The sequence below is a fragment of the Oncorhynchus kisutch genome, linkage group LG14 (assembly GCF_002021735.2).
Source record: "Oncorhynchus kisutch isolate 150728-3 linkage group LG14, Okis_V2, whole genome shotgun sequence".
Classification (NCBI taxonomy): domain Eukaryota; kingdom Metazoa; phylum Chordata; class Actinopteri; order Salmoniformes; family Salmonidae; genus Oncorhynchus; species Oncorhynchus kisutch.
Window position 1 is genome coordinate 82,240,200 of NC_034187.2, and position 25,354 is coordinate 82,265,553.

General features: G+C 47.3%; 1 protein-coding gene across 1 annotated transcript in view; it reads right to left on the reverse strand.

Annotated features, from left to right (window-relative positions):
- Positions 1 to 25,354, reverse strand: part of LOC109883331 (fibronectin type III domain-containing protein 5-like) — a 66,195-nt gene that overhangs the window by 37,211 nt on the left and 3,630 nt on the right. Inside the window, exons 2-3 of the mRNA XM_031789066.1 lie at positions 3,399 to 3,517; positions 1,723 to 1,921 (exon numbers count right to left, since the gene is read on the reverse strand). Of these exons, the coding sequence (XP_031644926.1) occupies positions 1,723 to 1,921; positions 3,399 to 3,517 (318 nt within the window). The remainder of the gene's footprint in view (positions 1 to 1,722; positions 1,922 to 3,398; positions 3,518 to 25,354) is intronic.

The window sequence follows — 25,354 nt, forward strand, 5'->3', positions numbered from 1 at the left end:
AAAACAACATCCCACAAACACAGGTGGGGAACCTAAATTTGATCCCCAATCAGAGGCAACGATAAACAGCTGCCTCTAATTGGGAACCATATTAGCACCAACATGACAGTTTAGGAGGACGTTATAACTTCTGTTACTGTGATAATCTGGTGATTTAGGAGGATTTATAATGTCCTGTATGTTACTTCAGGATGTCTCTCAATGTCTCAAGAACATATTTTTTTTTACTTTATCTGAACATTTTTCAACCAATCAATCAATCAATAACGTCTTTTAATAACCTCTTGAATCTAGGGGGCACTATTTTCGTTTTTGGAAAAATAACGTTCCCAAAGTAAACGGCCTATTTCTCAGGACCAGATGCTAGAATATGCATATAAACAGCTTAGGATAGAAAACACTCTAAAGTTTCCAAAACTGTACAAATATTGTCTGTGAGTATAACAGAACTGATATAACAGGCGAAAGCCTGAGGAAAATCCAATCAGGAAGAGACTCTTATTTAGAAAGCTCTGCGTTCCTATGCATCCCTATTGAGCAGTGAATGAGATATCAACCAGATTCCTTTTTCTATGGCTTCCCTAATGTGTCTAGAGTCACAATGCATAGTTTCAGGCTTTTTCTTTTTTTTAAATAGCCTGAACGTCAACATTGCGTCAGTGGTCAGCTGGAGTCTCTCAGAGTGTTTTGTGCGTAAGAGACAAATGCGGCCATTGTTTCTCTCTTTCCTACTAAGAAGCCACCAGTCCCGGTTGATATATTATCGAATAGATATTTGAAAAACACCTTGAGGATTGATTATAAAAAACGTTTGCCATGTTTCTGTCGATATTATGGATCTAATTTGGAATATTTTTGGGCGTTGTCGTGAACGCAGTTTCCGGTGGATTTCTCAACCAAACGTGAAGTACAAATGGAGGTGTTTTGGCTATGAAAATAATCTTTATGGGACAAAATGAACATTTGCTGTCTAACTGGGAGTCTCCTGAGTGAAAACATCCGAAGCTCATCAAAGGTAAACGATTTAATTTGATTGCTTTTCTGATTTTTGTGACCAAGCTGCCTGCTGCTAGCTAGGCATAATGCTATGCTAGGCTATCGATAAACACAAATGCTTGTCTTGCTTCGGCTGTAAAGCATAATTTCTAAATCTGAGACGACAGGGTGATTAACAAAAGGCTAAGCTGTGTTTCAATATATTTCACTTGTGATTTCATGAATATGAATATTTTCTAGTAATATTTTTTATTATGATTCACTTCGACTTTGAGAAACGGGAACTAGAATACAACAATCCTTAACGTTACCTTAACATTATCTAAATATTATCTTGGCACCAGTGCTTCTAATGTTTTCCCATCATATCCTGTGTACATCTGTTTATCTGTTGTGTGATGTAAGTGCCGATGTATTCCTCTCTCTGTGGGAAGCTCTTCTCTTCCTTTGTGTGTATCTGGGTCGCTGAGAGAGGAGATGGTCAACCTGGAAGTGTTACGAGTTGCTGTATTACATGACAAAGACAGCCAGGCGTTGCTGCTCTGTATCAAAATGGTAGAATAGCCAGGAATCGTTATGGGAAATGTAGAGATGTTGTATAACATTATAAGTAATTGAGGTGTTGTATAATATTAGAATTCCCTGCTGGGGTTTTTTCTGTCCACATTCAAAAATGAACATTTTGTCATTCTGTTGTGTGTGTTACCTACCTGGTACTGTACCTACCTGGTACTGTGGAGGCCAGTTTCTCAGACTCTCTGGGAGTTCTGAAGCTGACCGGGTCACTGGGAGGACTACTGCCTCCCATGCTGACGCTCTGGACATGAACAATGTACTCCGTGTCCTCCTCCAAGTCCCACAATGCACAGGAGCGCGTGGTCGTGTTCACCTCCTGGATGTACCGCAGCATACGCACATCCTTCTTCTGTAACCAATGACAACAGGAGGGGTTAGGGTTAAGGTTAGAGCCGTAACACAAGGATACAGACCAGATATCAGATAACTAACCTGCCCTAGCCCACTGTCCTAGCCCACTGTCCTAGCCCACTGTCCTATCCACTGTCCTAGCCCACTGTCCTAGCCCACTGTCCTATCCACTGTCCTAGCCCACTGTCCTAGCCCACTGACCTAGCCCACTGTCCTAGCCCACTGTCCTAGCCCACTGTCCTATCCACAGTCCTATCCACTGTCCTAGCCTACTGTCCTAGCCCACTGTCCAAGGCCACTGTCCTATCCACTGTCCTAGCCCACTGCCCTAGCCCACTGTCCTAGCCCACTGACCTAGCCCACTGTCCTAGCCCACTGTCCTATCCACTGTCCTAGCCCACTGTCCTAGCCCACTGACCTAGCCCGCTGTCCTAGCCCACTGTCCTGGTCCACTGCCCTAGCCCACTGTCCTGGTCCACTGTCCTAGCACACTGCCCTAGCCCACTGCCCTAGCCCACTGAGACAAAACCCACTGTCCTAGCCCACTGTCCTAGCCCACTGTCCTAGCCCACTGTCCTGGTCCACTGCCCTAGCCCACTGTCCTGGTCCACTGTCCTAGCACACTGCCCTAGCCCACTGCCCTAGCCCACTGAGACAAAACCCACTGTCCTAGCCCACTGTCCTAGCCCACTGTCCTAGCCCACTGTCCTGGTCCACTGCCCTAGCCCACTGTCCTGGTCCACTGTCCTAGCCCACTGTCCTAGCCCACTGCCCTAGCCCACTGCCCTAGCCCACTGAGACAAAACCCACTGTCCTAGCCTACTGCCCTAGCCCACTGATACAAATCCCACTGCCCTAGCCCACTGAGACAAAGCCCACTGCCCTAGCCCACTGTCTTGGTCCACTGATACAAAGCCCACTGCCCTAGCCCACTGTCTTGGTCCACTGATACAAAGCCCACTGCCCTAGCCCACTGCCCTAGCCCACTGAGACAAAGCCCACTGCCCTAGCCCACTGAGACAAAGCCCACTGCCCTAGCCCACTGAGACAAAGCCCACTGCCCTAGCACACTGCCCTAGCACACTGAGACAAAGCCCACTGCCATTGCCCACTGAGACAAAGCCCACTACCCTAGCCCACTGTTTTGGTCCACTGATACAAAGCCCACTGCCCTAGCCCACTGACTTGGCCCACTGAGACAAAGCCTAGGCATTAGCTCTGGGAGCAAACAAGAGTTTTCTGTATCTCAGATTCAGACAAGGTTGCTCATCACACAACTGTAGTTCAACTAACCAACGCCCTTACCAACACGCACGCACGCATGCACGCGCGCGCGCGCGCACACACACACACACACACACACACACACACACACACACACACACACACACACACACACACACACACACACACACACACACACACACACACACACACTCACACACACACACACACACACACACACACTCCCTTACCTGTTGTGTGATGGCGAATCCGATGACGGGATCTCCCTCCAGTATCTCCCATGTGACTATGGCTGTGTTCGCCTCCAGCTCCCTTATCGTCACATTGAGAGGAGCCGACAGGGCTGAGTCTAGACACACACACACACACACACCACAGGAGAGGTGAGAAAGTGTCTAACACTGAGACACACTGACAGAGCCAACGGGACGGAAGGTGAGAAGGGTCATGTGTCTTAACTTATGACATCACACAGCCTTTTGCTGGTAGTCCGGTGGGTCACCTTTAAAGAGTCCAGAACAGTACTATGTAGGTCCTGTACCTGGATACTGCTTTCTGTTGGGGAGAAGATGGGTGAGAGGGAGACTGCTTTCTGTTGGGGAGAAGATGGGTGAGAGGGAGACTGCTTTCTGTTGGGGAGAAGATGGGTGAGAGGGAGACTGCTTTCTGTTGGGGAGAAGATGGGTGAGAGGGAGACTGCTTTCTGTTGGGGAGAATATGGGTGAGAGGGAGACTGCTTTCTGTTGGAGAGAAGATGGGTGAGAGGGAGACTGCTTTCTGTTGGGGAGAATATGGGAGAGAGGGAGACTGCTTTCTGTTGGGGAGAAGATGGGTGAGAGGGAGACTGCTTTCTGTTGGGGAGAAGATGGGTGAGAGGGAGACTGCTTTCTGTTGGGGAGAATATGGGAGAGAGGGAGACTGCTTTCTGTTGGGGAGAAGATGGGTGAGAGGGAGACTGCTTTCTGTTTGGGAGAATATGGGAGAGAGTGAGACTGCTTTCTGTTGGGGAGAATATGGGAGAGAGGGAGACTGCTTTCTGTTGGGGAGAAGATGGGTGAGAGGGAGACTGCTTTCTGTTGGGGAGAATATGGGAGAGAGGGAGACTGCTTTCTGTTGGGGAGAATATGGGAGAGAGGGAGACTGCTTTCTGTTGGGGAGAAGATGGGTGAGAGGGATACTGCTTTCTGTTGGGGAGAAGATGGGTGAGAGGGAGACTGCTTTCTGTTGGGGAGAAGATGGGTGAGAGGGAGACTGCTTTCTGTTGGAGAGAAGATGGGTGAGAGGGAGACTTCTTTCTGTTGGGGAGAAGATGGGTGAGAGGGAGACTGCTTTCTGTTGGGGAGAATATGGGAGAGAGGGAGACTGCTTTCTGTTGGGGAGAAGGTGGGTGAGAGGGAGACTGCTTTCTGTTGGGGAGAAGGTGGGTGAGAGGGAGACTGCTTTCTGTTGGGGAGAAGGTGGGTGAGAGGGAGACTGCTCAATTGTCTTGACTAGCATCCTCTTTTACTGTTGTCTGAGGACAGAGGGAAACACTGATATCATTCTACACACACTTTCTCCCTCTCTCATTATGGGAGTGAGACACACACATGCCACACACACACACACGTGCCACACACACGCACACGTGCCACACACACGCGCGCCACACACATGTGCGCCACACACACGCGTGCCACAGACACGCGCGCCACACGCCACACACACATGCTGCACACACACACGCCACACACACGCCACACACACACACACCACCCACGCCACACACACACACACACACACGCCATAGAGACACACACCAGTCCTGTGCTGGATGTGGGTCGATAGTTTTTCTGTTATGTTAATTAATCTTGTCAGGAAGTGATCTAGCATTGGTTGATTTCTTATCTGGGCTAGCCCCCACTCCTCAGTGAAGCTGGGTACTGTTGCATTTTCATTGTCTTTATATAATGGATGAATGTTATTGTATTGTAAAGTGTTGTTCATGTTAGTAGAGACCCATACACTTCCAGCAATTGCACCAACACTACCTAGCATGGGCTTGCGAAACTACCTCTAACTTCCTTCCTACTGGAGACAGAGACATAAAAATGGCGTCTGACTCTGGAGAAGGAGATAAAGGAGTTCACCTGACTCTGGGGAGGAGATAAATGAGTTCACCTGACTCTGGGGAAGGAGATAAATGAGTTCACCTGACTCTGGGGAAGGAGATAAAGGAGTTCACCTGACTCTGGGGGGAAGGAGATAAAGGAGTTCATCTGACTCTGGGGAAGGAGATAAAGGAGTTCACCTGACTCTGGGGAAGGAGATAAAGGAGTTCATCTGACTCTGGGGAAGGAGATAAAGGAGTTCATCTGACTCTGGGGAAGGAGATAAAGGAGTTCACCTGACTCTGGGGAAGGAGATAAAGGAGTTCACCTGACTCTGGGGAAGGAGATAAAGGAGTTCACCTGACTCTGGGGAAGGAGATAAAGGAGTTCACCTGACTCTGGGGAAGGAGATAAAGGAGTTCATCTGACTCTGGGGAAGGAGATAAAGGAGTTCACCTGACTCTGGGGAAGGAGATAAAGGAGTTCATCTGACTCTGGGGAAGGAGATAAAGGAGTTCATCTGACTCTGGGGAAGGAGATAAAGGAGTTCACCTGACTCTGGGGGGAAGGAGATAAAGGAGTTCACCTGACTCTGGGGAAGGAGATAAAGGAGTTCATCTGACTCTGGGGAAGGAGATAAAGGAGTTCACCTGACTCTGGGGAAGGAGATAAAGGAGTTCATCTGACTCTGGGGAAGGAGATAAAGGAGTTCATCTGACTCTGGGGAAGGAGATAAAGGAGTTATCTGACTCTGGGGAAGGAGATAAAGGAGTTCATCTGACTCTGGGGAAGGAGATAAAGGAGTTCATCTGACTCTGGGGAAGGAGATAAAGGAGTTCATCTGACTCTGGGGGGAAGGAGATAAAGGAGTTCATCTGACTCTGGGGAAGGAGATAAAGGAGTTCACCTGACTCTGGGGAAGGAGATAAAGGAGTTCATCTGACTCTGGGGAAGGAGATAAAGGAGTTCATCTGACTCTGGGGAAGGAGATAAAGGAGTTATCTGACTCTGGGGAAGGAGATAAAGGAGTTCACCTGACTCTGGGGAAGGAGATAAAGGAGTTCATCTGACTCTGGGGAAGGAGATAAAGGAGTTCACCTGACTCTGGGGAAGGAGATAAAGGAGTTCACCTGACTCTGGGAAAGGAGATAAAGGAGTTCACCTGACTCTGGGGAAGGAGATAAAGGAGTTATCTGCTGTCTGCTGTCTGACCCTGATATCTTCTGTCTAACTTTGATATCTGCTGTCTGAGCCTGATATCTGCTGTCTAATCCTGGTATCTGCTCTCTGACCCTGATATCTGCTCTCTGACCCTGGTATCTGCTGTCTGACCCTGATATCTGCTGTCTGACCCTGATATCTGCTGTCTAATTATTTATTTTATTTTATTTTATTTATTTTACCTTTATTTAACCAGGTAGGCAAGTTGAGAACAAGTTCTCATTTACAATTGCGACCTGGCCAAGATAAAGCAAAGCAGTTCGACAGATAAAACGACACAGAGTTACACATGGAGTAAAAACAAACATACAGTCAATAATGCAGTATAAACAAGTCTATATACAATGTGAGCAAATGAGGTGAGAAGGGAGGTAAAGGCAAAAAAGGCCAAGATGGCAAAGTAAATACAATATAACAAGTAAAATACTGGAATGGTAGTTTTGCAATGGAAGAATGTGCAAAGTAGAAATAAAAAAATAATGGGGTGCAAAGGAGCAAAATAAATAAATAAATTAAAATTAAATACAGTTGGGAAAGAGGTAGTTGTTTGGGCTAAATTATAGGTGGGCTATGTACAGGTGCAGTAATCTGTGAGCTGCTCTGACAGTTGGTGCTTAAAGCTAGTGAGGGAGATAAGTGTTTCCAGTTTCAGAGATTTTTGTAGTAGATATCTGCTGTCTGACCCTGATATCTGCTGTCTGACCCTGATATCTGCTGTCTGACCCTGATATCTGCTGTCTGATCCTGATATCTGCTCTCTGACCCTGGTATTTGCTGTCTGACCCTGATATCTGCTGTCTGACCCTGATATCTGCTGTCTGACCCTGATATCTGCTGTCTGACCCTGATATCTGCTGTCTGACCCTGGTATTTGCTGTCTGACCCTGATATCTGCTGTCTGACCCTGATATCTGCTGTCTGACCCTGATATCTGCTGTCTGACCCTGATATCTGCTGTCTGACCCTGATATCTGCTGTCTGACCCTAATATCTGCTGTCTGACCCTGATATCTGCAGTCTGACCCTGATATCTGCTGTCTGACCCTGATATCTGCTGTCTGACCCTGATATCTGCTGTCTAATCCTGGTATCTGCTCTCTGACCCTGATATCTGCTCTCTGACCCTGGTATCTGCTGTCTGACCCTGATATCTGCTGTCTGACCCTGATATCTGCTGTCTGACCCTGATATCTGCTGTCTGACCCTGATATCTGCTGTCTGATCCTGATATCTGCTCTCTGACCCTGGTATTTGCTGTCTGACCCTGATATCTGCTGTCTGACCCTGATATCTGCTGTCTGACCCTGATATCTGCTGTCTGACCCTGATATCTGCTGTCTGACCCTGATATCTGCTGTCTGACCCTGGTATCTGCTGTCTGACCCTGGTATCTGCTGTCTGATCCTGGTATCTGCTGTCTGACCCTGATATCTGCTGTCTAATCCTGATATCTGCTGTCTGACCCTGATATCTGCTGTCTGACCCTGGTATCTGCTGTCTGACCCTGATATCTGCTGTCTAATCCTGGTATCTGCTGTCTAATCCTGGTATCTGCTGTCTGACCCTGATATCTGCTGTCTGACCCTGATATCTGCTGTCTGACCCTGATATCTGCTGTCTGACCCTGATATCTGCAGTCTGACCCTGATATCTGCTGTCTAATCCTGATATCTGCTCTCTGACCCTGGTATCTGCTCTCTGACCCTGATATCTGCTGTCTGACCCTGGTATCTGCTGTCTAATCCTGGTATCTGCTGTCTGCTGATGTTTTCTGTTAGCTTGTTTTTGATCTGTTTAACTCTCCCCCCGACTGTGTGTCTGATGCTCATAACAACTCACACATCAGGGAGGCTGCACGGTTGATGGCCTCATTAAGGAGAGATGTTTCCTAGCCTCAGTGCTTCTTCACCTGCATTGCTTGCTGTTTGTGGTTTTAGGATGGGTTTCTGTACAGCACTTTGAGATATCAGCTGATGTACGAAGGGCTATATAAATGTATTTGATTTGATGTTGGAGGCACACACAGTCACACAGTCACACAGTCTCACACACAGTCACACAGTCACACAGTCACACACACAGTCACACAACACACACAGTCACACAGTCACACACACAGTCACACAGTCTCACACACAGTCACACAGTCTCACACACAGTCACACAGTCACACAACACACACAGTCACACAGTCACACAGTCACACAGTCTCACACACAGTCACACAGTCTCACACACAGTCACACAGTCTCACACACAGTCACAGTCTCACACACAGTCACACAGTCACACAGTCTCACACACAGTCACAGTCTCACACACAGTCACACAGTCTCACACAGTCTCACACACAGTCACACAGTCTCACACACAGTCACACAGTCTCACACACAGTCACACAGTCTCACACACAGTCACACAGTCTCACACACAGTCACAGTCTCACACACAGTCACACAGTCATACACGGTCACACACAGTCACACAGTCACACACAGTCTCACACAGTCACACAGTCTCACAGTCTCACACACAGTCACACAGTCTCACACACAGTCACACAGTCATACACGGTCACACACAGTCACACAGTCACACACAGTCACACAGTCTCACACACAGTCACACAGTCATACACGGTCACACACAGTCACACAGTCACACACAGTCACACAGTCTCACACACAGTCACACAGTCATACACGGTCACCCATATAAGTGCTGATGAGGAAAGGCAATATTTGAAGAGTATTGCGACACGGCCTTGGAACTACCTGTGGGTGAATCTCAATAGTCTACAGTGTCTTCCTCTCCTCAGTGCAAATGAAGGAAAGTTGACAAGGACATTAGGAAAGGAAACCACTTTGAGACAATGAGATACAGCTAGCCAGTGTCCTCAGAGTGCAATTGTTAGTGTCCTGTGTGTAATTATTATTTATTTATTTCACCTTTAACCAGGTAGGCTAGTTGAGAACAAGTTCTCATTTACAACTGCAACCTGGCCAAGATAAAGCAAAGCAGTGCGACACAAACAACAACACAGAGTTAAACATGGGAATGAACAAGCGTACAGTCAATAACACAATAGAAAAAAAGAAAGTCTATATACAGTCTGTGCAAATGGCGTGAGGAGGTATGGCAATAAATAGACCATAGTAGCGAAGTAATTACAATTTAGCAAATTAACACTGGAGTGATAGATGTGATAGATGTGCAAGTAGAAGTACTGGTGTGCAAAAGAGCAGAAAGGTAAATAAAAGCAAGATGGGGATGAGGAATATTGGGTGGGCTACTAACAGATGAGCTAGGTACAGCTGCAGCGATCGGTTAGCTGCTCAAATAGCTGATGTTTAAAGTTAGTGAGGGAAATATAGGTCTCCAGCTTCAGCGATTTTTGCAATTCGTTCCAGTCATTGGCAGCAGAGAACTGGAAGGAAAGGCGGCCAAAGGGGGTGTTGGCTTTGGGGGTGTTGTTATCGTGACCAGTGAGATATACCTGCTGGAGCGCGTGCTACGGGTGGGTGTTGTTATCGTGACCAGTGATTTGTCTAGCCCAGCTGATTTGTACCGGTCCAGGTTTTGCAGTTCCATCTGCTATCTGGATTTGGGTGAATGAGAAGCTGGGGAGGCTTGGGCAAGTAGCTGCAGGGGTGCGGAGCTGTTGGCCGGGGTAGGGGTAGCCAGGAGGAAAGCATGGTCAGCCGTAGAGAAACACTTTTGAAATTCTCGATTATCGTGGATTTATCACTGGTGACAGTGTTACCTAGCCTCAGTGCAGTGGGCAGCTGGGAGGATCTTATTTTCCATGGACTTTACAGTGTCCCAGAACTTTTTGCAGTTAGAGCTACAGGATGCGCATTTCTGTTTGAAAAAGCTAGTATTTGCTTTCCTGACTGACTGTGTGTATTGGTTCCTGACTTGCCTGAAAAGTTGCATATCGCTGGGACTATCCGATGCTAGTGCAGTCTGCCACAGGATGTTTTTGTGCTGGTCAAGGGCAGTCAGGTCTGGAGTGAACCAAGGGCTATATCTGTTCCTGGTTCTACATTTTTTGAAAGGGGCATGCTTTTTTAAGATGGTGAGGAAAGCACTTTTAAAGAACGACCAGGCATCTTCTACTGACGGGATGAGGTCATTATCCTTCCAGGATACCCAGGCCAGGTTGATTAGAAAGGCCTGCTCACTGAAGTGTTTTAGGGAGCGTTTGACAGTGATGAGGGGTGGTTGTTTGACCGCGGACCCATAGCGGATGCAGGCAATGAGGCAGTGATCTCTGAGATCCTGATTGAAGGTGTATTTGGAGGGCAAGTTGGTCAGGATAATATCTATGAGGGTGCCCATGTTTACAGAATTAGGGTTGTACCTGGTGGGTCCCTTGATCATTTGTGTGAGATTGAGGGCATCTAGATTAGATTGTAGGACTGCTGGGGTGTTAAGCATATCCCAGTTTAGGTCACCTAACAGAACAAACTCTGAAGATAGATGGGGGGCAATCAATTCACATATGGTGTCCAGGGCACAGAGCTGAGGGGGGCTCTATAACAGGCAGCAACAGTGAGAAACTTATTTCTGGAGAGATACATTTTGTAAATTAGAAGCTCAAACTGTTTGGGGATATACCTGGAAAGTATGACAGAACTTTGCAAGCTATCTCTGTAGTAGATTGCAACTCCTCCCCCTTTGGCAGTTCTATCTTGACGGAAAATGTTGTAGTTGGCTATGGAAAACGTTTTCCTCATCAATCTGCACACAATACCCCATAATGAAAAAGCAAATGTATTAAAAATAAAAACAGAAATATCTTATTTTCACGAGTATTCAGACCCTGTGCTATGAGACTCAAAAATCAAGCTCAGGAGCTCCTGTGTCCATTGATCATCTTTGAGATGTTTCTACAACTTCATTGGAGTCTACCTGTTGTAAAATGAGTTGACTGGAGATGACTTGGATAGGCACAAACCTGTCTATATAAGGTTCCAAGCCATGAGGTCGAAGGAATTGTCCATAGAGCTCAGAGACAGGATTGTATTGAGGCACAGATCTGGGGAAGGCTACCAAAACATGTCTGCAGCATTGAAGGTCCCGAAGAACACAGTGGCCTACACTTAAACGGAAGAAGTTTGGAACCACAAAGACTCCGGGAGGTGACCAAGAACCCGATGGTCACTCTGACAGAGCTCCAGAGTTCCTCTGTGGAGAAGGACAACCATCTCTGCAGGACAACCATCTCTGCAGCACTCCACCAATCAGGCATTTATTGTGGAGTGGCCAGACGGAAGCCACTCCTCTATAAAAGGCACATGACAGCCTGCTTGGAGTTTGCCAAAAGGCACCTAAAGGACTCTCAGACCATGAGAAAGAAGATTATCTGGTCTGATGAAACCAAGATTGAACTCTTTGGCCTGAATGACAAGCGTCATATCTGGAGGAAACCTGGCACCATCCCTACGGTGAAGCATGGTGGTGGCGGCATCATGCTGTGGGGATATTTTTCAGTGGCAGGGAACGGGACACTAGTCAGGATCGAGGGAAAGATGAATGGAGCAAAGTACAGAGAGATCCTTGATGAAAACCTGCTCCAGAGCGCTCAGACCTCAAACTGGGGTGAAGGTTCACCTTCCATCAGGACAATGACACTAAGCACACAGCCAAAACAACGCAGGAGTGGCTTTGGGACAAGTCTCTAAATGTCCTTGAGTGGCCCAGCCAGGGCCCGGACTTGAACCTGATCGAACAGAGAGAGAGAGACCTGAAAATAGCTGTGCAGCGATGCTCCCCATCCAACCTGACAGAGCTTGAGAGGATCTGCAGAGAAGAATGGGAGAAACTCCCCGAGTACAGGTGTGCCATGCTTGTAGCGTCATTCCCAAGAAGACTCAATGCTGTAATCACAGCCAAAGGTGCTTCAACAAAGTCATGTGTAAAGCTTATGATTACTTATGTAAATGTGACATTTCAGTTTTTCTCTTTTCAATACATTTGCAAAAATGTCTAAAAATGTGTTTTTTGCTTTGTCATTGTGGGGTATTGTGTGTAAATTGAATCAATAAATCGAATCAATTTTTAGAATAAGTCTGTAATGTAACAAAATGTGGAAAAAGTCACGAGGTTCTGAATTCTTTCCAAAGGCGTTGTGATATGTCTGGGACTGTTTGCCAAAGCCAGCTCATTTATCAGTCTCTTGCTGACACAGCAGAACTAAGAGGTTAGAGAAAAATCTCATCAAATGGTTCCCATCGTCTCACAGTGATGATAGATTACTTTACGGTTAATTACTGTCAACAACACTGTATGCCAAGGAATGCTCTAAGGACACACACACATACACACACACACACACACACACACACACACACACACACAGCTTATACAATGTCAGGAATTTAGAATCATTTTCCAAAAATTTTGAATCACAGTTTACTGCAATACCTTTATAATTATCATGCATTATTTGAGACGGAAGCTGTTAGCAGAGCATAGACTGCGTCGTGCATAACAGCCCTTAGCCGTGGTATATTGGCCATATCGCAGTGCTTAATTATCTCACTGTTCTCACTGTCGACATTCTAATAAAATCGATCAGCGTAAAATCAAGTTGCCTCCTCGTTATTTCCCCCGTTCCCCAGAAAGACCATCATGTAAAAGTGCTGTGATCCTACTATGTAATCATCATATCCTGCTACACTGATCCCAGACCTGCTCTCTCATTTGTACATAGAGCTTATGGAGAGGGCTGGGGGAGTAAGTAACTGATCTTGACACAGGTCTTGGTAGTAGTGGCTTGTGAAGAGCTTGTGAACACGTCACGTAGCCTAGTCTAGTCGTCTCCATACTGAATTTGAATCGTGGGAAAGACAAATAAAATGTGATTTTAATTTATTTTTCCTTTATTTAACTAGTTAAGTCAGTTAAGAACAAATTCTTATTTTCAATGACAGCCGAGGAACAGTGGGTTAACTGCCTGTTCAGGGGCAGAACGACAGATTTGTACCTTGTCAGCTCAGGGATTTGAACCTGCAACCTTTCAGATAGTAGTCCAACGCTCTAACCACTAGGCTACCCTGCCGAAGAGGCAATTGAATTTGACGTTCAGCATCACCACCTCCACTAGCTAATAGGCTTACTAGTGTGAAATGGCTAGCTAGTTAGCGGTGGTGCGCGCTAAATAGCGTTTCAACCGGTGACATCACTTGCTCTGAGACCTTGAAGTAGTAGTTCCCCTTTGCTCTGCAAGGGCCGCGGCTTTTGTGGAGCAATGGGTAACGATGCTTCGAGGGTGACTGTTGATGTGTGCAGAGGGTCCCTGGTTCGCGCCCGTGGACGGACTAAAGTTATACTGTTACACTAGCTAGCAGCGATGCTATTCCCGCCAGTTCAACATCACCACGTCCACTAGCTAATAGGCTTACTAGCTAGCAGCGATGCTATTCCCGCCAGTTCAACATCACCACGTCCACTAGCTAATAGGCTTACTAGCTAGCAGCGATGCTAATCCCACCAGTTCAACATCACCACATCCACTAGCTAATAGGCTTACTAGCTAGCAGCGATGCTAATCCCACCAGTTCAACATCGCCACGTCCACTAGCTAATAGGTTTACTAGCTAGCAGCGATGCTAATCCCACCAGTTCAACATCACCACGTCCACTAGCTAATAGGTTTACTAGCGAGTCAGAGCTGGGGAGGGGAAGGGCAGTGCGTCCACCAACGAAGTGCTCGGAGCAGGTGCAATTTGCAGTTGAAGAACAAGCATACGTAAAACCTGGCTTGTCATGCAGAAATCAATGTTGGGCTGTACAACATGCAAAAAAGGTGGGGAGCTTGGGTCTAGAAATGACTGGAGCGATTAAACTAGCAAAAGAGTGGGTGGAAAAGGTACCCAATTGTCATACTTGAGTAAAAGTATAGATACCTTTAATAGAAAGTTACTTGAAGTAAAAATGAAAGTCACCCAGTAAAATACTACTTGAGTAAAAAGTCTAAAAGTATTTGGGTTTTAAATATACTTAAGTATCAAAAGTAAAAGTATAAATCATTTCAAATCCCCTACATTAAGCAAAGCAGACAGCAACATGTTCTTGTTTTTAAAATGTATGGATAGCCAGAGGCACAGTCCAACAGCTGTCTAGGCCCTTTACTTTTTTTTGCAATCTTTACTACTGACAAGTCACTGGCTTTGAGGAAAGTCAGTGTGTCTCTGTATGCGGACGACTCAACACTATATATATCAGCTACTACAGCGACTGAAATGACTCAACACTATACATATCAGCTACTACAGCGACTGAAATGACTCAACACTATACATATCAGCTACTACAGCGACTGAAATGACTCAACACTATACATATCAGCTACTACAGCGACTGAAATGACTCAACACTATACATATCAGCTACTACAGCGACTGAAATGACTCAACACTATACATATCAGCTACTACAGCGACTGAAATGACTCAACACTATACATATCAGCTACTAAAGCGACTGAAATGACTCAACACTATACATATCAGCTACTACAGCGACTGAAATGACTCAACACTATACATATCAGCTACTACAGCGACTGAAATGACTCAACACTATATATATCAGCTACTACAGCGACTGAAATGACTCAACACTATTCATATCAGCTACTACAGCGACTGAAATGACTCAACACTATACATATCAGCTACTACAGCGACTGAAATGACTCAACACTATACATATCAGCTACTACAGCGACTGAAATGAATTAACACTATACATATCAGCTACTACAGCGACTGAAATGAATTAACACTATACATATCAGATACTACAGCGACTGAAATGACTACAAAAACTTTACAAAGAGCTGCAGTTAGTTTCAGAGTGGGTGGCAAGGAATAAGTTAGTCCTAAATATTTCTAAAAACTAAAAGCATTGTATTTGGGACAAATCATTCACTAAACCCTAAACCTCAACTAAATCTTGTAATAAATCATGTGGAAATTGAGCAAGTTGAGGTGACCAAACTGTCATGGTCAAAACATGATACAACAGTAGCTAAGATGGGAGAGAAGTACGTCCAAGATAAAGCACTGCTCGACCTTCTGACAACACCGTCAACAAGGCAGGCCCTACAGGCCCTAGTTTCTACCTTCTGACAGAGCTGTCAACAAGGCAGGCCCTACAGGCCCTAGTTTCTACCTTCTGACAACACTGTCAACAAGGCAGGTCCTACAGGCCCTAGTTTCTACCTTCTGACAGCACTGTCAACAAGGCAGGCCCTACAGGCCCTAGTTTCTACCTTCTGACAGAGCTGTCAACAAGGCAGGCCCTACAGGCCCTAGTTTCTACCTTCTGACAACACTGTCAACAAGGCAGGTCCTACAGGCCCTAGTTTCTACCTTCCGACAGCACTGTCAACAAGGCAGGTCCTACAGGCCCTAGTTTCTACCTTCCGACAGCACTGTCAACAAGGCAGGCCCTACAGGCCCTAGTTTCTACCTTCTGACAACACTGTCAACAAGGCAGGTCCTACAGGCCCTAGTTTCTACCTTCTGACAGCACTGTCAACAAGGCAGGTCCTACAGGCCCTAGTTTCTACCTTCCGACAGCGCTGTCAACAAGGCAGGCCCTACAGGCCCTAGTTTTGTCACTGACCACATGTTCAGTCATGTGGTCAGGTGCCACAAAAAAGGACTTAGGAAAATTGCAATTGTCTCAGAACAGGGCAGCACGGCTGGCCCTTGGATGTACACAGAGAGCTAATATTAATAATATGCGTGTTAATCTCTCCTGGCTCAAAGTGGAGGAGAGATTGACTTCGTCACTGCTTGTATTTATGAGAGGTATTGAATGCACCGAGAAGGTGCATTCAGAAGGTGCATTCAGAATTCAGAAGGTGCATTCAGAAGGTGCATTCAGAATTCAGAAGGTGCATTCAGAAGGTGCATTCAGAAGGTGCATTCAGAAGGTAGAGCAGCACATGTTGAATGCACCGAGCTGTCTGTCTAAACTACTGGCACACAGCTCGGACACCCATGCATACCCCACAAGACATGCCACCAGAGGTCTCTTCACAGTCCCCAAGTCCAGCACAGACTAGGGGAGGCAAACATTACTACATAGAGCCATGACTAAATGGAACTCTATTCCACAGTACTACATAGAGCCATGACTACATGGAACTCTATTCCACAGTACTACATAGAGCCCTGACTACATGGAACTCTATTCCACAGTACTACATAGAGCCATGACTACATGGAACTCTATTCCACAGTACTACATAGAGCCATGACTAGATGGGACTCTATTCCACAGTACTACATAGAGCCATGACTACATGGAACTCTATTCCACAGTACTACATAGAGCCGTGACTACATGGAACTCTATTCCACAGTACTACATAGAGCCATGACTACATGGAACTCCATTCCACAGTACTACATAGAGCCCTGACTACATGGAACTCTATTCCACAGTACTACATAGAGCCCTGACTACATGGAACTCCATTCCACAGTACTACATAGAGCCCTGACTACATGGAACTCTATTCCACAGTACTACATAGAGCCCTGACTACATGGAACTCCATTCCACAGTACTACATAGAGCCCTGACTACATGGAACTCTATTCCACAGTACTACATAGAGCCCTGACTACATGGAACTCCATTCCACAGTACTACATAGAGCCCTGACTACATGGAACTCCATTCCACAGTACTACATAGAGCCCTGACTACATGGAACTCCATTCCACAGTACTACATAGAGCCATGACTACATGGAACTCTATTCCACAGTACTACATAGAGCCCTGACTACATGGAACTCTATTCCACAGTACTACATAGAGCCCTGACTACATGGAACTCTATTCCACAGTACTACATAGAGCCATGACTACATGGAACTCTATTCCACAGTACTACATAGAGCCATGACTACATGGAACTCTATTCCACAGTACTACATAGAGCCATGACTACATGGAACTCTATTCCACAGTACTACATAGAGCCATGACTACATGGAACTCTATTCCACAGTACTACATAGAGCCATGACTACATGGAACTCTATTCCACAGTACTACATAGAGCCATGACTACATGGAACTCTATTCCACAGTACTACATAGAGCCCTGACTACATGGAACTCTATTCCACAGTACTACATAGAGCCCTGACTACATGGAACTCTATTCCACAGTACTACATAGAGCCATGACTACATGGAACTCTATTCCACAGTACTACATAGAGCCATGACTACATGGAACTCTATTCCACAGTACTACATAGAGCCCTGACTACATGGACCTCTATTCCACAGTACTACATACAGCCATGACTACATGGAACTCTATTCCACATCAAGTAACTCATTCAAGCAGTAAAATTAGATTTAAAAAACAGATTAAAATACACCTTATGGAACAGCGGGAACTGTGAAGCATCACAAACATAAACACAGACACATGCATACACACTATACATACACATGGAGTTTGTACTGCATATATGTGGTAGTGGTGGAGTAGGGGCCTGAGGGCACACAGTGTGTTGTAGATATGTGGTAGTGGTGGAGTAGGGGCCTGAGGGCACACAGTGTGTTGTAGATATGTGGTAGTGGTGGAGTAGGGGCCTGAGGGCACACAGTGTGTTGTAGATATGTGGTAGTGGTGGAGTAGGGGCCTGAGGGCACACAGTGTGTTGTAGATATGTGGTAGTGGTGGAGTAGGGGCCTGAGGGCACACAGTGTGTTGTAGATATGTGGTAGTGGTGGAGTAGGGGCCTGAGGGCACACAGTGTGTTGTAGATATGTGGTAGTGGTGGAGTAGGGGCCTGAGGGCACACAGTGTGTTGTAGATATGTGGTAGTGGTGGAGTAGGGGCCTGAGGGCACACAGTGTGTTGTAGATATGTGGTAGTGGTGGAGTAGGGGCCTGAGGGCACACAGTGTGTTGTAGATATGTGGTAGTGGTGGAGTAGGGGCCTGAGGGCACACAGTGTGTTGTAGATATGTGGTAGTGGTGGAGTAGGGGCCTGAGGGCACACAGTGTGTTGTAGATATGTGGTAGTGGTGGAGTAGGGGCCTGAGGGGACACAGTGTGTTGTAGATATGTGGTAGTGGTGGAGTAGGGGCCTGAGGGCACACAGTGTGTTGTAGATATGTGTTAGTGGTGGAGTAGGGGCCTGAGGGCACACAGTGTGTTGTAGATATGTGGTAGTGGTGGAGTAGGGGCCTGAGGGCACACAGTGTGTTGTAGATATGTGGTAGTGGTGGAGTAGGGGCCTGAGGGCACACAGTGTGTTGTAGATATGTGGTAGTGGTGGAGTAGGGGCCTGAGGGCACACAGTGTGTTGTAGATATGTGGTAGTGGTGGAGTAGGGGCCTGAGGGCACACAGTGTGTTGTAGATATGTGGTAGTGGTGGAGTAGGGGCCTGAGGGCACACAGTGTGTTGTAGATATGTGGTAGTGGTGGAGTAGGGGCCTGAGGACACACAGTGTGTTGTAGATATGTGGTAGTGGTGGAGTAGGGGCCTGAGGACACACAGTGTGTTGTAGATATGTGGTAGTGGTGGAGTAGGGGCCTGAGGGCACACAGTGTGTTGTAGATATGTGGTAGTGGTGGAGTAGGGGCCTGAGGGCACACAGTGTGTTGTAGATATGTGGTAGTGGTGGAGTAGGGGCCTGAGGGCACACAGTGTGTTGTAGATATGTGGTAGTGGTGGAGTAGGGGCCTGAGGGCACACAGTGTGTTGTAGATATGTGGTAGTGGTGGAGTAGGGGCCTGAGGGCACACAGTGTGTTGTAGATATGTGGTAGTGGTGGAGTAGGGGCCTGAGGGCACACAGTGTGTTGTAGATATGTGGTAGTGGTGGAGTAGGGGCCTGAGGGCACACAGTGTGTTGTAGATATGTGGTAGTGGTGGAGTAGGGGCCTGAGGGCACACAGTGTGTTGTAGATATGTGGTAGTGGTGGAGTAGGGGCCTGAGGGCACACAGTGTGTTGTAGATATGTGGTAGTGGTGGAGTAGGGGCCTGAGGGCACACAGTGTGTTGTAGATATGTGGTAGTGGTGGAGTAGGGACCTGAGGGCACACAGTGTGTTGTAGATATGTGGTAGTGGTGGAGTAGGGGCCTGAGGGCACACAGTGTGTTGTAGACATGTGGTAGTGGTGGAGTAGGGACCTGAGGGCACACAGTGTGTTGTAGATATGTGGTAGTGGTGGAGTAGGGACCTGAGGGCACACAGTGTGTTGTAGATATGTGGTAGTGGTGGAGTAGGGGCCTGAGGGCACACAGTGTGTTGTAGATATGTGGTAGTGGTGGAGTAGGGACCTGAGGGCACACAGTGTGTTGTGAATCTGTGAATGTATTGTAATGTTTTAAAATGGTATGAACTGCCTTAATCTCACTGGACCCCAGGAGGAGTAGCTGCTACTTTGGCAGCAGCTAATAGAGATCCATAGTAAACACAAATACAAAAAAAACAGTCAGACAATATTTATAAAAGATGCATTTGTGTTTAGTGTGTCCGCCAGAACCAGAGGCTAGTAGGGATGACCAGGGATGTTCTCTGTTTAGTGTGTCCGCCAGAACCAGAGGCAGTAGGGATGACCAGGGATGTTCTCTGTTTAGTGAGTCCTCCAGATCAGAGGCAGTAGGGATGACCAGGGATGTTCTCTGTTTAGTGTGTCCGCCAGAACCAGAGGCAGTAGGGATGACCAGGGATGTTCTCTGTTTAGTGTGTCCGCCAGAACCAGAGGCAGTAGGGATGACCAGGGATGTTCTCTGTTTAGTGTGTCCGCCAGAACCAGAGGCAGTAGAGATGACCAGGGATGTTCTCTGTTTAGTGTGTCCGCCAGAACCAGAGGCAGTAGGGATGACCAGGGATGTTCTCTGTTTAGTGTGTCCGCCAGAACCAGAGGCAGTAGGGATGACCAGGGATGTTCTCTGTTTAGTGTGTCCGCCAGAACCAGAGGCAGTAGGGATGACCAGGGATGTTCTCTGTTTAGTGTGTCCGCCAGAACCAGAGGCTAGTAGGGATGACCAGGGATGTTCTCTGTTTAGTGAGTCCGCCAGAACCAGAGGCTAGTAGGGATGACCAGGGATGTTCTCTGTTTAGTGAGTCCGCCAGAACCAGAGGCTAGTAGGGATGACCAGGGATGTTCTCTGTTTAGTGTGTCCGCCAGAACCAGAGGCAGTAGGGATGACCAGGGATGTTCTCTGTTTAGTGTGTCCGCCAGAACCAGAGGCAGTAGGGATGACCAGGGATGTTCTCTGTTTAGTGTGTCCGCCAGAACCAGAGGCAGTAGGGATGACCAGGGATGTTCTCTGTTTAGTGAGTCCGCCAGAACCAGAGGCAGTAGGGATGACCAGGGATGTTCTCTGTTTAGTGTGTCCGCCAGAACCAGAGGCAGTAGGGATGACCAGGGATGTTCTCTGTTTAGTGTGTCCGCCAGAACCAGAGGCAGTAGGGATGACCAGGGATGTTCTCTGTTTAGTGTGTCCGCCAGAACCAGAGGCAGTAGGGATGACCAGGGATGTTCTCTGTTTAGTGTGTCCGCCAGAACCAGAGGCAGTAGGGATGACCAGGGATGTTCTCTGTTTAGTGTGTCTGCCAGAACCAGTGGCAGTAGGGATGACCAGGGATGTTCTCTGTTTAGTGAGTCCTCCAGAACCAGAGGCAGTAGGGATGACCAGGGATGTTCTCTGTTTAGTGTGTCCTCCAGAACCAGAGGCAGTAGGGATGACCAGGGATGTTCTCTGTTTAGTGAGTCCGCCAGAACCAGAGGCAGTAGGGATGACCAGGGATGTTCTCTGTTTAGTGTGTCCGCCAGAACCAGAGCAGTAGGGATGACCAGGGATGTTCTCTGTTTAGTGTGTCCGCCAGAACCAGAGGCAGTAGGGATGACCAGGGATGTTCTCTGTTTAGTGAGTCCTCCAGAACCAGAGGCAGTAGGGATGACCAGGGATGTTCTCTGTTTAGTGAGTCCGCCAGAACCAGAGGCAGTAGGGATGACCAGGGATGTTCTCTGTTTAGTGAGTCCTCCAGAACCAGAGGCAGTAGGGATGACCAGGGATGTTCTCTGTTTAGTGTGTCCTCCAGAACCAGAGGCAGTAGAGATGACCAGGGATGTTCTCTGTTTAGTGTGTCCGCCAGAACCAGAGGCAGTAGGGATGACCAGGGATGTTCTCTGTTTAGTGTGTCCGCCAGAACCAGAGGCAGTAGGGATGACCAGGGATGTTCTCTGTTTAGTGAGTCCGCCAGAACCAGAGGCAGTAGGGATGACCAGGGATGTTCTCTGTTTAGTGTGTCCGCCAGAACCAGAGGCAGTAGGGATGACCAGGGATGTTCTCTGTTTAGTGTGTCCGCCAGAACCAGAGGCAGTAGGGATGACCAGGGATGTTCTCTGTTTAGTGTGTCCGCCAGAACCAGAGGCAGTAGGGATGACCAGGGATGTTCTCTGTTTAGTGTGTCCGCCAGAACCAGAGGCAGTAGGGATGACCAGGGATGTTCTCTGTTTAGTGTGTCTGCCAGAACCAGTGGCAGTAGGGATGACCAGGGATGTTCTCTGTTTAGTGAGTCCTCCAGAACCAGAGGCAGTAGGGATGACCAGGGATGTTCTCTGTTTAGTGTGTCCTCCAGAACCAGAGGCAGTAGGGATGACCAGGGATGTTCTCTGTTTAGTGAGTCCGCCAGAACCAGAGGCAGTAGGGATGACCAGGGATGTTCTCTGTTTAGTGTGTCCGCCAGAACCAGAGCAGTAGGGATGACCAGGGATGTTCTCTGTTTAGTGTGTCCGCCAGAACCAGAGGCAGTAGGGATGACCAGGGATGTTCTCTGTTTAGTGAGTCCTCCAGAACCAGAGGCAGTAGGGATGACCAGGGATGTTCTCTGTTTAGTGAGTCCGCCAGAACCAGAGGCAGTAGGGATGACCAGGGATGTTCTCTGTTTAGTGAGTCCTCCAGAACCAGAGGCAGTAGGGATGACCAGGGATGTTCTCTGTTTAGTGTGTCCTCCAGAACCAGAGGCAGTAGAGATGACCAGGGATGTTCTCTGTTTAGTGAGTCCTCCAGAACCAGAGGCAGTAGGGATGACCAGGGATGTTCTCTGTTTAGTGTGTCCTCCAGAACCAGAGGCAGTAGGGATGACCAGGGATGTTCTCTGTTTAGTGTGTCCTCCAGAACCAGAGGCAGTAGAGATGACCAGGGATGTTCTCTGTTTAGTGTGTCCTCCAGAACCAGAGGCAGTAGGGATGACCAGGGATGTTCTCTGTTTAGTGTGTCCTCCAGAACCAGAGGCAGTAGGGATGACCAGGGATGTTCTCTGTTTAGTGTGTCCTCCAGAACCAGAGGCAGTAGGGATGACCAGGGATGTTCTCTGTTTAGTGAGTCCTCCAGAACCAGAGGCAGTAGGGATGACCAGGGATGTTCTCTGTTTAGTGTGTCCTCCAGAACCAGAGGCAGTAGGGATGACCAGGGATGTTCTCTGTTTAGTGAGTCCGCCAGAACCAGAGGCAGTAGGGATGACCAGGGATGTTCTCTGTTTAGTGTGTCCGCCAGAACCAGAGGCAGTAGGGATGACCAGGGATGTTCTCTGTTTAGTGAGTCCTCCAGAACCAGAGGCAGTAGGGATGACCAGGGATGTTCTCTGTTTAGTGAGTCCTCCAGAACCAGAGGCAGTAGGGATGACCAGGGATGTTCTCTGTTTAGTGAGTCCTCCAGAACCAGAGGCAGTAGGGATGACCAGGGATGTTCTCTGTTTAGTGAGTCCTCCAGATCAGAGGCAGTAGAGATGACCAGGGATGTTCTCTGTTTAGTGAGTCCTCCAGAACCAGAGGCAGTAGGGATGACCAGGGATGTTCTCTGTTTAGTGAGTCCTCCAGAACCAGAGGCAGTAGGGATGACCAGGGATGTTCTCTGTTTAGTGAGTCCTCCAGAACCAGAGGCAGTAGGGATGACCAGGGATGTTCTCTGTTTAGTGAGTCCTCCAGAACCAGAGGCAGTAGGGATGACCAGGGATGTTCTCTGTTTAGTGAGTCCTCCAGAACCAGAGGCAGTAGGGATGACCAGGGATGTTCTCTGTTTAGTGAGTCCTCCAGAACCAGAGGCAGTAGGGATGACCAGGGATGTTCTCTGTTTAGTGAGTCCTCCAGAACCAGAGGCAGTAGGGATGACCAGGGATGTTCTCTGTTTAGTGAGTCCTCCAGAACCAGAGGCAGTAGGGATGACCAGGGATGTTCTCTGTTTAGTGAGTCCTCCAGAACCAGAGGCAGTAGGGATGACCAGGGATGTTCTCTGTTTAGTGAGTCCTCCAGAACCAGAGGCAGTAGGGATGACCAGGGATGTTCTCTGTTTAGTGAGTCCTCCAGAACCAGAGGCAGTAGGGATGACCAGGGATGTTCTCTGTTTAGTGAGTCCTCCAGAACCAGAGGCAGTAGGGATGACCAGGGATGTTCTCTGTTTAGTGAGTCCTCCAGAACCAGAGGCAGTAGGGATGACCAGGGATGTTCTCTGTTTAGTGAGTCCTCCAGAACCAGAGGCAGTAGGGATGACCAGGGATGTTCTCTGTTTAGTGAGTCCTCCAGAACCAGAGGCAGTAGGGATGACCAGGGATGTTCTCTGTTTAGTGAGTCCTCCAGAACCAGAGGCAGTAGGGATGACCAGGGATGTTCTCTGTTTAGTGAGTCCTCCAGAACCAGAGGCAGTAGGGATGACCAGGGATGTTCTCTGTTTAGTGAGTCCTCCAGATCAGAGGCAGTAGGGATGACGAGGGATGTTCTCTGTTTAGTGAGTCCTCCAGAACCAGAGGCAGTAGGGATGACCAGGGATGTTCTCTGTTTAGTGAGTCCTCCAGAACCAGAGGCAGTAGGGATGACCAGGGATGTTCTCTGTTTAGTGTGTCCGCCAGAACCAGAGGCAGTAGGGATGACCAGGGATGTTCTCTGTTTAGTGAGTCCTCCAGAACCAGAGGCAGTAGGGATGACCAAGTGTTCTCTTGATAGGTGCTTGAATTTGACCATTTTCCTGTCCTGCTGAGCATTCAAAACATAACGAGTACTTTTGGTTTTCAGGGAAAATGTACGGAGTAAAAAGTACAATATTTTCTTTAGGAATTTTAGTGAAGTCAAAGTAAAAGTTGCCAAAAATATAAATAGTAAAGTAAAGTATAGATACCACCAAATAACTACTTAAGTAAGTACTTTATATATTTTTTTACAGGGGTGGTTCCTCCTGCAGGCAGAGGGGGGTCGTTAGTGATTGAAGTCACCTGGGATATCAGAGTATTTAAACTGTCACTAATCACCTCTCTCTCTCTCTGCTCCTCCAGGTATGAACCGGTTTTGTTTGTCCTTTTTGTAGTTTTACATAGTTTTCACTCAGTCATTCACCCACACAGATTCACACATCCCTGCACTTTACATACACCTTACATTATGATACTTCCACACCTCATTCCTTTTTTCTCAGTTTAAAGTTAATAGTTTTGTTTACAATAAAGAACATGTTTTTATTGGCCTATACCTGTTGTTCGCGTCCCCTCATTTTTGCCACAGGCTATGAGCCGGCCTGTGACACTACTTAAGTAGTACTTTATATTATTTTGTACTAAAGTACTTTACACAGCTGGTGGAAAACATCCTCTGCATCAGATGTAGATAAACAAAAAGAAGGAAGAGCCCTCTGAAGAAAGTTTTTTTTAACACGCCTGAACCAAGGCACATTTGGTGGTAGCTAGCCTTGTAGACAAGGCTAAAGAGGAGAGCCAGGTTAACACTTAAAATAAAATAAAATAATTATTTAAAAAATAGGCACGAACAGCCAGAGTCTTCAGACCAGTCTTGGAAGGAGGCTAAACATCACAGAACAC